The 12,116-nt window shown below is 38.2% G+C and overlaps 2 protein-coding genes across 3 annotated transcripts; both read left to right on the top strand.

Moving 5' to 3' along the window:
- Window positions 1–717: 717 nt before the first annotated feature.
- qrfpra (pyroglutamylated RFamide peptide receptor a) lies at window positions 718–8,343 on the top strand. Its single transcript, XM_052571941.1, has 6 exons — window positions 718–1,147; window positions 2,052–2,210; window positions 5,844–5,905; window positions 6,222–6,457; window positions 7,018–7,115; window positions 7,203–8,343. The coding sequence occupies exons 1-6, from the start codon at window positions 808–810 to the stop codon at window positions 7,478–7,480; spliced, it is 1,173 nt and encodes a 390-aa protein (XP_052427901.1). The 5' UTR covers window positions 718–807; the 3' UTR covers window positions 7,481–8,343.
- A 522-nt stretch (window positions 8,344–8,865) lies between these two features.
- On the top strand, window positions 8,866–11,497 carry LOC127970792 (40S ribosomal protein S24). Of its 2 annotated transcripts, XM_052573525.1 has the most exons (6): window positions 8,866–8,967; window positions 9,624–9,689; window positions 9,766–9,975; window positions 10,340–10,453; window positions 10,967–10,995; window positions 11,420–11,497. In XM_052573525.1, exons 1-5 carry the CDS (start codon window positions 8,965–8,967, stop codon window positions 10,970–10,972), a joined length of 399 nt encoding a protein of 132 aa, XP_052429485.1. In that variant the 5' UTR covers window positions 8,866–8,964; the 3' UTR covers window positions 10,973–10,995; window positions 11,420–11,497. The 2 variants fall into 2 exon arrangements, with proteins under 2 accessions (XP_052429485.1, XP_052429486.1); XM_052573526.1 differs by lacking the exon at window positions 10,967–10,995 and having other exon boundaries at window positions 8,867–8,967.
- The last annotated feature ends 619 nt before the right edge of the window (window positions 11,498–12,116 follow it).

The following is a 12,116-nucleotide window of genomic DNA, read 5'->3' as shown; positions in this document are numbered from 1 at the left end:
TTGTATGAAGTTACATTTAGGTTAAGCTGTCCTATCAGCACATGGATTGATGCCTCTAGTTTAAACAATTGAATTAATTCTAATTCTTACAATATGAGATATAACAGACTAATTGAATAAATAAATACCACATTCCTGAGTTAATCTTTCACTGATTTACAAATAAAAATGTAGCTTTCTCTTTCTTTCTTTCTTTCTTTCTTTCTTTCTTTCGTTCTTACATTCTTTCTTTCTTTCAAAGTAAAGCATGTCTCAAGATTCAAATCAAATGACAATATACAATTCGCAATGAAGGTAAATATGACAAAAATAAATCTATTCAGAATTGTTATACTACAACAATAATAAACAATAATAATATTTTATTCATAAATATAATATTTTTAGTAGTTTTATTTACCACATTTATTCTTTGTTCATCATTATACAGTATGTTTCATATATGTTTTATATATTTTTTCTGCAAAGGTTAAAAAGTGTTTGTTTTTTGTTTTTGTTTAAGATCATATTGTGCAAGTGATCAGGTATTGTATACGATGTGTATATTTTGGATTCTAATGAGCACAAACTTAGTGATCCGCCTTCACACACATTCATGAGAGTTAAAGCAGGCGCCTCACTATAGGTTCTGTGACAGTCGAAGGTGTGTCATATAAAATCCTCATCATCAAGGGAGCTGCTGCTGCTGATTCTGCTTCAGTGTGTGAAGAGAGAGACGCGAAACAGCAGCAGAGCAGCACTGACTTCTCAGTCTACCCTGTAAAACTTTGATTTCTGTCGTCCCATTTTTGAAGACAAGTTTTATACATGGGTGAAACGAAGATTACTCCTGAGGTGTTGGAGCAACTACTGCAATTTTACAATCTTACTCGTCAGGAGTTTATTGAGACGTATCATATTCAGCCGTTGGTTTACATCCCTGAGTTACCGGCCAGCGCCAAAACGGCCTTTGTTATTTTGTACACGGTGATTTTCCTTCTGGCTCTCATTGGCAATAGTCTGGTTGTCTATATTGTCTTAAGAAAGCGCGGGATCCAGACTGCCACGAATATTTTCATCTGCTCTCTAGCCGTCAGCGACCTTCTGATATCTTTCTTCTGCATCCCATTCACTCTGCTGCAAAACATCTCCTCTGAATGGTTCGGGGGTGAGTGTAAATTATAAAGCATTGTTATATTATAAAAAAACGTTTAGTGCGCTTGCAATATGTTCTGCAAGTTTCAGTTTTCTGTTGACAACCAGTGAATCTGCTAATGATAAATCCATTCAAGAGCCAAATGTATCGTAAGGATTTCTTCTAAGAGAGAAAAGTTTTCTAGTTTGTAGTAACCTAGTTTAAAAACATATGCCAAGCACTTCGAAACGTAATCTTTGGTTACATGTTGTCTTATCTTCAGAAAAAAAATGATGTTTTGATTTAATGACTCTGAAATTCCAGCCATTATTTTTTTTTTTTATCCATCACAGGACAACAAAGTATATTCTTGCATGTTGATTAAGTCTCACTGTCTTTGAATTGGCTGACATATATATTTTTTAATATTAATCACCTATATTAAAACTTTTTTTGGCCCTTTAAAGAGGCTTAATTAATTTAACAATTTCCAAATAGTTACACCATCTAGAAATTATTGACAATAAACCCCACAATAACTCAGAGACTAAAAATCTCAACGTATTTTTTAAATAACGCAATATATCTTAACAAATCACATTGTCACCTTTATGTAGTGTTTTTAAAAATACAGATTGTTACAGTGTCAATAATGCAAAATGACAATAGTAAACACTCAATTTTCAGATAAAGGTAGTTCATCATTGAATTCAGTGATGTCATCATCCAGCTCAGTTTAGTTTAAATAGTATCAAGCTGACGATATCGCTGGATAGTGTCCCCATCTAAGCAAGCCACAAATATGAAGGGATGTAGGCTCTAGTTGGCTTCTCTTTCAACTCGTCAGTCAAAAACTTTGATGGGTTGTAATTAAAGTTTGCTAAAGCAAAAGACTCAGCAAGTAAACTCTCTAATTATAACATTTAATCATTTGTAGGTGCGTTGGTGTGCAAGACAGTTCCCTTTGTTCAGACCGCTGCGATTGTGACTGGCATTCTCACAATGACCTGCATCGCTGTGGAGAGGTATCAGGGGATTGTACACCCTCTGAAAATAAAAAGACAGTGCACACCACAAAGAGCATACAGAATGCTGGGTGAGTAGTTTCTGACAACCATTATCCTTCACACACACGCACAAATATATATATATATATATATATATATATATATATATATATATATATATATATATATATATATATATATTGTCACGGGAGGAGCACAAGACAGACACAGTGGGCGTGGCGTCAGGCCTCGGAGAGGCTTTTATTATCAGAAATCATAAAACAAAGGGAATAAAAGTGGCCAAAAGGGGGAAAGTGTCCAAAATAACAGGGGATCTGGTGTCCTCGTCGTGCTGCAGGGTTTGTGTAGGTCGGGCAGTGTTCATCGAGGGAGGGTCCAGGCAAGGGGCGGAGTCCGGCGGCCGCACGCGCTCCCCTCCTTGGTCCGGGGCGCGAGGGGCGGCGGCTTCTCCTAGCGGCCGCGTCTCTCTCGTTGGCCGCGGCGCTGGTAGGGGATGGACGGCCCGGCATCCTGGCCCGTCGGCCGTGTATACGGGTGCGGTTCCCATCCGGATCGCGGGTCCGGCAGCTCACGTCTTGGTGGCGCGGGAGTCCCTCAACGCACCCTTCCTGGACCCACGAGGACACCAGTGTGCATGCACGGGGAAGAGACCGGTCTCCTGAGGAGAGGCGCGTTGGGCTTTTAAACAGCGGCGGTAATGAGGCTCCACTTCCTTCAGGTGTGCCCCATCACACGCCGCCGGCCCTGACTCGTCCAGCGCCCCTCCTCTCACACACCCACTCCAGTCGGGAGCCTGGTGAAGGGCGGCGATTTAGGACGGGGTGCCGGTGATAATCAGGGAGGAGGCAGCTGACTCGTCACATTCCCCCTCCCAAGCGACATCCCCGTCATCAGGGCGCCGCCCACACGGGAGTGCTACCATCCTCAACCAGGCTCCAAACGGTCGGAGTGGGCGGGGCTTCCTCTCCGGGCGGTCCTCCCTCTCGCAGCGCACCAGAACAGGGACAGAGAAACCGGGTTTTAGTGACAGCCTCAACCAACCACAGGGTAAAATGACAATGGAAAAGTCACTTACCCCTTGTGTGGCTGGGAGGCTGTCCCCAGTTTTCCTCCGTCCCAGTCTGGGTTCTCACGAACGTTTGCAAGCGAGAGGGAGTGACGTCACCAGACGTTTCCCAACTGCGCTATCTAGGCTCCGCCTGCCTGCATTCTCCACCAGTGTCACGGGAGGAGCACAAGACAGACACAGTGGGCGTGGCGTCAGGCCTCGGAGAGGCTTTTATTATCAGAAATCATAAAACAAAGGGAATAAAAGTGGCCAAAAGGGGGAAAGTGTCCAAAATAACAGGGGATCTGGTGTCCTCGTCGTGCTGCAGGGTTTGTGTAGGTCGGGCAGTGTTCATCGAGGGAGGGTCCAGGCAAGGGGCGGAGTCCGGCGGCCGCACGCGCTCCCCTCCTTGGTCCGGGGCGCGAGGGGCGGCGGCTTCTCCTAGCGGCCGCGTCTCTCTCGTTGGCCGCGGCGCTGGTAGGGGATGGACGGCCCGGCATCCTGGCCCGTCGGCCGTGTATACGGGTGCGGTTCCCATCCGGATCGCGGGTCCGGCAGCTCACGTCTTGGTGGCGCGGGAGTCCCTCAACGCACCCTTCCTGGACCCACGAGGACACCAGTGTGCATGCACGGGGAAGAGACCGGTCTCCTGAGGAGAGGCGCGTTGGGCTTTTAAACAGCGGCGGTAATGAGGCTCCACTTCCTTCAGGTGTGCCCCATCACACGCCGCCGGCCCTGACTCGTCCAGCGCCCCTCCTCTCACACACCCACTCCAGTCGGGAGCCTGGTGAAGGGCGGCGATTTAGGACGGGGTGCCGGTGATAATCAGGGAGGAGGCAGCTGACTCGTCACAATATATATATATATATATATATATAATTCACCAATTCACTATCTCAACAAATTAGAATACTTCATAAGACCAATAAGAAATTTATTTTTAGTGAATTGTTGGTCTTTCAGGAAAGTATGTTAATTTAGTGTACATACTTGGTAGGGGCTCCTTTTGCTTTAATTACTGCCTCAATTCTGTGTGGCATGGAGGGGATCAGTTTGTGGCACTGCTGATGTGCTATGGAAGCCTAGGTTTCTTTGACAGTGGCCTTCAGCTCATCTGCATTTTTTGGTCTTTTGTTTCTCATTTTCCTCTCGACAGTAATCCATAGATTCTCTCTGGGGTTCAGGTCTGGTGAGTTTGCTGGCCAGTCAAGCACACCAACACCATGGTCATTTGATCAACTTTTGGTGCTTTTGGCAGTGTGGGCAGGTGTCAAATACTGCTGGAAAATGAAATCAACATCTTCAAAAAGCTGGTCAGCTGAAGGAAGCATGAAGTGCTCCAAAATTTATTTTCCTTTTCAAAAAAGACAAATTTTCTTTTCATTTTCAAAAAGCACAATGGACCAACACCAGCAGATGACTGTCTGTGGAAACTTAATACTGGACTTCAAGCAACTTGGGCTATGAGCTTCTCCACCCTTCCTCCGGACTCTAGGACCTTGGTTTCCAAATGAAATACAAAACTTGCTCTCATCTGAAAAGAGGACTTTGGACCACCGGGCAACATTCCAGTTTTTCTCCTTAGCCCAGGTAAGATGCCTCTGACGTTGTCTGTGGTTCAGGAAATTCCTTGACACATCTGTGTGTGGTGGCTCTTGATGCCTTGACCCCAGCTTCAGTCCATTCCTTGTGAAGTTCACTCTAATTCTTGAATCGATTTTGCTTGACGATCCTCATAATGCTGCAGTTCCACACTTTTTCCTTCAACTCAACTTTCTGTTAACATGCTTGGATACAGCACTCTGTGAACAGCCAGCTTCTTTGGCAATGAATGTTTGTGGCTTACCCTCCTTGTGAAGGGTGTCATTGATTGTCTTCTGGAAAACTATCAGAGCAACAGTCTTCCTCATGATTGTGTAGCCTAGTGAACCCAGCTGAGAGACCATTTTGAAGGCTCAGGAAACCTTTGCAGGTGTTTTGAGTTGATTAGCTGATTGGCATGTCACCATTTTCTAATTTGTTGAGATTAGTGTGCATTGAATTTAATAAATACATGAGTTTCAAAATTTTCCACAACATTCTAATTTATTGAGATGCACCTGTATAATATATATATATACATATATATATATATATATATATATATATATATATATATATATATATATATATATATTATACAGGTGCTTGAAACTCATGTATATATATATATATATATATATATATATATATATATTTATTTATATATATAATATACTGAACAAAATTATAAACGCAACACTTTTGTTTTTGCCCCCATTTTTCATGAGCTGAACTCAGATCTAAGACGTTTTCTATCAACAGATCTGTCCAAATCTGTGTTAGTGAGCACTTCTCCTTTGTCAAGATAATCCATCCACCTCACAGTTGTGGCATATCAAGATGCTGATTAGACAGCATGATTATTGCACAGGTGTGCTTTAGGCTGGCCTTTTGTGTACATAGAAAAAGTCTTCAAACTTTGAGTTCAGCACATGAAAAATGGGGGCAAAAACAAAAGTGTTATGTGTGTGTATACAGTAGATATTATTTTTGAAGTATTAGATCATGCATAATTTACTTTCCACTTCTAAGCATAAAGCATCTGCATAACTGAGTTTTCATTCTCTCTTAGGGGTTGTCTGGATTGCAGCCATGATGGTTGGATCTCCAATGCTCTTTGTTCAACAATTAGAGGTACTAATCAGATTTTTTTGCAGCTATATTTAATTTGAAGCTTTTCATTCAAAACATCCCCATCCAACTTGCTGAAACATTACTAAGCATGCAGTCTGTGGGTGTATTACCATTAAAAAATTATACTTCAGGATTTCCCCAGGGATTAACTTAGAAGCTGTCAAGTGTCAAGTGACTTCTGGTCCAAGGCAAAAAGTATATATATTTTAGATTATTCACATAATAAAACTGGTCCATTTTATATGCTATTTTGATAATGGTTTCCATATTCTGATTAGTTATTTCAAATCTCTCTGTTATTTTCCTCTGTGTTCAGGTGAAATATGATTTTTTATATGATCTCCATCATGTGTGCTGTCAGGAGTGCTGGAGCTCGAGTGCCCATAGGAAGCAGTATGCAACCTTCATTCTAGTGTTTCTCTTCCTCCTGCCTCTTGCAGCCATGCTGCTACTCTACACCAGAATTGGTATTGAGCTCTGGATTCGGAAACAAGTTGGAGACTCTTCAGTCCTCAATACCATGAACCAAAGAGAGGTCTGCAAAATATCCAGGTCATTTTTTTTTTTTTTTTTTTTATGTTTCTCAGCGCATGCTGTATTTGACTGACTCTATTTCTTGTTTTATAGTGTTTTCTTTATAATATACACTACCGGTATAAGTTTGGAATAGTTCCGATTTTTTGTAACGTTTTTTTAAAGATATCACTTATGCTCACCAATCAGTGAAAACGTGAAATGTTATTTTAATTTAAATTAACTGTTTGATAATAATGTCATTTATAATGTAATTTGTTTCTGTGATGGCAAAGCTGAATTTCTTCAGTGTCAACTTGATGATTTGGTGCTCAAGAACATTTCTTAATATTATCAATGCTGAAAGCCATTTTTGTTACCTAATAATTTTAATTGTAAACTGTGATTACTACCATTCAAAAGTTTGGAGTAAATGAGATTTAAAAAATAATAATAATATTTTTTGCACAAGAGACTTTAAAAAAAAAAAAAAACAATAGTTATTCCAACTACCTTTTGACTGGTAGTGTATAAGGGATTGAATATCTAAAAACTGCTAATGATTACTCATTATGCAATCCTCCCTCTTTATGCAACAGAAAGAAGCGAAGAGCCATCAAGATGATGGTCACCATTGTTGTGCTGTTTACTGTCTGCTGGGCACCTTTTCATACAGTTCATATGCTGTTTGAATACAGTAAGAAAACCAAAGTGTCCAGTAATATATCTGTGCACATTACAGTGTGTTTTCTTTGAAAATTCAGCTTTATTTTCTTGTTTCCAGATTACCTGAACAAAACATATGATGACATCACAGTCAATACGCTTATTGCTGTTGCACAGGCCATAGGATTTTCTAATTCTTTCAACAATCCTATTATTTATGCTTTTATGAATGAGAACTTCCAGAAGAACTGCATGTCCATGTCCACCTTTTCCTTTTGCATTAGGCGGTCCAGTCAACGTGTCGATGTTATGGACAAATCGACTAAGGACAAGGTACTTTTTTGTAAGTCTGCCAGACAAGAAGAAGACATCTCTGTCGTGAATACATATAGTTGATCAAGTACAATCTGCAAGAACAAACATGCAAACATCACTGTCTTTTCTGGAGTATCTATCTATCTATCTATCTATCTATCTATCTATCATCAAATATATACTGTTCAAAAGTAAGATCTTTTATGTCTTTTATGCTCACCAATGCCATATTTATTTATTCAAAATACCGGATAAACATTAATATTGATAAATATTATTACAATTATTATATTGTAATTTATTCTATTGTAATTTATCAAATAAATGTAATTTATTCCTGTGATGGCAAAACTGAATTAGCAGCATACATTATTGCAGTCAAATGATCCTTAAGAAATAATTACAGTATCCTTAGTGTTCAAGTATGATTTTTTTTTTATGTATGTCTATGTATGTATGTATATATGCATGCATTTATTTATTTATTTATTTATCAGTGGTGAACAGTTGTGCTCCTTAAAGGAGTAGTTCACTTAATAATAAAAATTCTGTCATAATTTACTAACTTCCCACTTGTTCCAAAACTGAGTTTCTTTCTTCTATTGAACACAAAAGAAGATATTTTATAAAAATGTTGGGATCCTAACAGTTGATGACCACCATTGACTTCCATAGTAGGAAAAAAACTCATACAGGTTTGGAACAAGTGGGGTGTTTGTAAATTATGACAGGATTTTTATTCTGAAAGTGAACTACTTTAATATTATTGTGCACAGGAAACTTTCATTAATAGAAAGTTCAGAAAAAAACATAATTTAAAAGAAGAAAAAAAATAGATATCATTCAGGATTTTTTTTGTCTCCAAGACAATGACAGACCATTACATTTCTGCAAAGGTTTTTATTTATTTTAAATAAACTGTACTCTCAGATACACTGGTTTCATTATCCCGTCTGTGTGGTTTGTGTCAGTAAATGTAAAATCAGTCAATAGAGTAAAAGTGTGATAGTGACAATGTGACATTGATTTAAATCCTGTAAAAATGTTAAATAAATTGACAGATTAAAACAGAACAGTACTGTTAGCATAAATAAGTTTCAGCTTCAGGTGTATGGGTAAATTTAAATGAATATTTTATCTTGAGCTCATTAAAAGGTGCGCGACTGACCCCTAGCTGTAGGAAGTCGGAATTTTATAAAATCAATCAAATTACAACTGTTTACTTAAACGTTTAGAAATATTAACAAATTGTTTAATTCACATCGACTTGATTCAGATCATTAAAACACTTTCGTTCAAAGCAACCGGTCGTGACTTACGATTAATAAATGTGAATTTATTGATCTGTGTTTATTTAACTTTTTCACTTCTAAATATTTAAAACATTCTATTTCTTATATAAAAATGTTTTAAACATTTTCTGAAATCTTTTTAAACACACATTTTATTTATCATCGATTTTCAGTAAGGCAGTACCTCAATATACTGTACCGCCGCTCAGGCATATTCTCGGACACCTACAGGTCTTTCTTTCTTTTCCTCGTCCCTGAGCGAACAACGCTAAGATGGTGAGTCGACTGTGGACAAATGATTGTGAAAATCCGATTTAATCTTCTCCATCCAGCGATATTATATTGACATTGTTGCCATAAAGCACGCTTCATGTATATTATAACCAATATATAGCTACATTTAGAGAATATAATGAGTAAGACCTCTTCGGGAGACTGTAAAATGTTGGCGTCTCGTTTCATACCATCGTGCTACTCTTAGCAGTGGCTAGGAGGTTTAAAATGTTACATTGCGGATATATATGTGTATCCGTAGACCAGGAATGGGAACTATACAACATTGGACAATTAATATTGATCCTAGTATTTTGTATTTAGCCCATTTAGCTAAAGTGCTAACCGTGGTAGCATGCAAGAGTGTCTAAACACAGGTTTCGCTCTGCATCTATACAAGATGTTCACGTTTCCCTTTGAATACCGTTAATACGACTAATAAACACTTTTAGTACATGGCTGTCAAGTAAGTTAACTGGTTAGGGTAAGAAATGTGCCTGCCATGACAACAATAATCACTTCTGCTCTCTGTGAAATGGCTTCATCCAAGTTAAAAATCAGCAGAGATCATAGATTAAACCTAAATATATATATTTAAACCGTTGCATACTGTTTTTATTTCTTCTTTAAAGTTCCTAACAAATATCTCCTAATTGCAGAACGAGACAGTCACCGTCAGGACCAGAAAGTTCATGACAAACCGGCTGCTTCAAAGGAAGCAAATGGTAAGTCTGAAGCAATTTTTGTCTGCTAGCTTAATGTAACTTAGTTGGCTTATTCACGTTTTCATTATTGTTTCAGGTTGTAGATGTCCTGCATCCAGGCAAAGCAACAGTCCCCAAGACAGAGATCAGGGAGAAGCTTGCAAAAATGTACAAAACCACCCCAGATGTAGTGTTTGTCTTCGGCTTCAAAACTCAGTTTGGTGGTGGCAAGACAACAGGGTTCGGCATGATCTATGACTCGTTGGACTACGCCAAGAAAAACGAGCCAAAATACAGGCTGCAAAGGGTATGCTACTTGATGCATGTAGGATTGCATGATCAGTTTAATTTAAATAGAAAGGCTGTGACTTAAATATGCATGCGTGTTTCGGAGTGAAGTGCGGTATTAATCAGAAATGAAAACGCATAGTTTAATGTTTAAGAAGGAATAAAGATATCTGTAGATCTAAATATTGTATTTTTGCAGTTGTAATGTAAAATATAACATTAGTTATAGCATATGTTATAGTTTATTTAATATATATATATATATATATATATATATATATATATATATATATATATATATATATATAATAGAGGGAGAGATATGAGTAACCGAGTGGCATTAGTAAAAGTGAACATTGTGTTTTATTAATTCTTTTCCTCAGCATGGCCTTTATGAGAAGAAAAAGACATCTAGGAAGCAGCGCAAGGAACGCAAGAACAGAATGAAGAAAGTTAGAGGCACCAAGAAAGCCTCTGTTGGTGCTTCTGGCAAGAAGGTAATGTTAATTTTATTGTTTTGAGTTTTCCAGAGGATTCGGTTTACTTCTGTCTTGGGTTTTGATGTGTAACTTGTCATCTTTCCTCCTTTATCAAATGTCCATCTGGATTATAGAAGGTAAACACTTTCACAAGTAGACTAACTGCTGTGGAAGGAGAGATCTGTAAAGTTAACTCCAAACATTTAGCTGCTATGTTAATGGCTAATGCTATTGACCAGTATGTGATTGGAAGTAATTCTTACAGGCAACTCGGTTTAATCCCACTCGAATAGTGCAACTAGTGTGCTCACTAATAGTGAAGTGCTGGATTATGTAGTAAAGTAGAATAAAGCTATATTTGTAATCGCTCTCTGAAATGGTTTACAAATTCATGTTTTTGTGGGGCTTAGTTTACATACCCACCATGAAAGTCTATTTCGGAGAGACACTCTAGAACGTGATAGTGTTAGTTGAAAGTTCTCATCTTTGTCCAATCTTTTGCCCTCTTTTGCCTCCCTGGGATGTATACAGAAGTGAAAGGCTTGAGGTTTCAGGAGAAGGTAGAATGGAAATCGGCATGGTGTGCTGATGTGATCCACTTTTTACCCCTTACTTGAAGTGCCTTGCATGTTCAGTCCCAATGCCTCACCTCACTTGCAGATATTTTAAGGATCCTGTGTTTCTAACACAGATAAAAAGATCTGTTTGAATTTGTATTTGAATTGTTCCAGTCATCATATTTGACTGTTATAAATCACTACTAATTTGTAGCATGTTGTGTGTGATTAGCATTCACTTATTTGAGGTAAACTAGTTTTCAGAAACAATCCCTCCCTCAGTTCTGTCTTCCCTTGAAGTGAGAACTTGTCCTTGATGTACATACTTGGGGTTTTTGTTCGGGTAGTTTGTGTATAATAGTTTTGTAGTTTGAGTGTTGAAATGTTATAGAAAACTCATTGGAATGTTTTGTCTTTCCTTTCACAGTAAGACCTTCAGGGAAGACCATCGGCCTGAAAATGTTCTTGTACATTGTCAACAAATAAATTCTTTAAAAAAAGTGGATCACAATGTCTTTGAGTCCTCAATCAGAAATGCAAAGTTTGTTTTTGCTTTAATGCTTAGTAGCACGGGACTGTAATGATTGATACAGATGTTAAATATAATATCTAAGTCTGTATGGATTTCATTACACTTTACAGCAGTGCTTCTCAGCTGGGGGCCTGGGGAGCCACTGCTCTGCACTTTTTGTATGTCTCCCTTATCTGACACATTAAGACCAGCTGATAGCCTCAGCTAATTAGCTGATCTGAATAGTAAGAAGAAATGATTGGCTCCTAATTGTAGCACACGCTTGTTTATTGAAATGTTAATGCTGCATATCAGACAACTCGGATATAATAATTATATATTAGATTTATATGTATAATATTATGCTTTACATAATATACACAAAGATGTTTATTCTAGTATAACTATATAGAGATGTTATTTCCGGATCCAGTACATCGGTTCTCGTGCACGTCAGTAAGTCATTGATGGATTTGTAACCACCCAGTTTTTTTTAAATTTAGATTCGCATTTCTATTTTTTCTGCCCTTTTTAATTATTTAATTTATATATTCATAAACAGTATAATAAACTATAACAAAGCAATCAGAACTTTATAATATAATCATATTGT

The sequence above is a fragment of the Carassius gibelio genome, chromosome B13 (genome assembly GCF_023724105.1).
Source record: "Carassius gibelio isolate Cgi1373 ecotype wild population from Czech Republic chromosome B13, carGib1.2-hapl.c, whole genome shotgun sequence".
NCBI classification, from domain to species: Eukaryota; Metazoa; Chordata; class Actinopteri; order Cypriniformes; family Cyprinidae; genus Carassius; species Carassius gibelio.
Note: the sequence above shows the minus strand (reverse complement) of the source record. Positions and strands in the feature narration are given on the sequence as shown.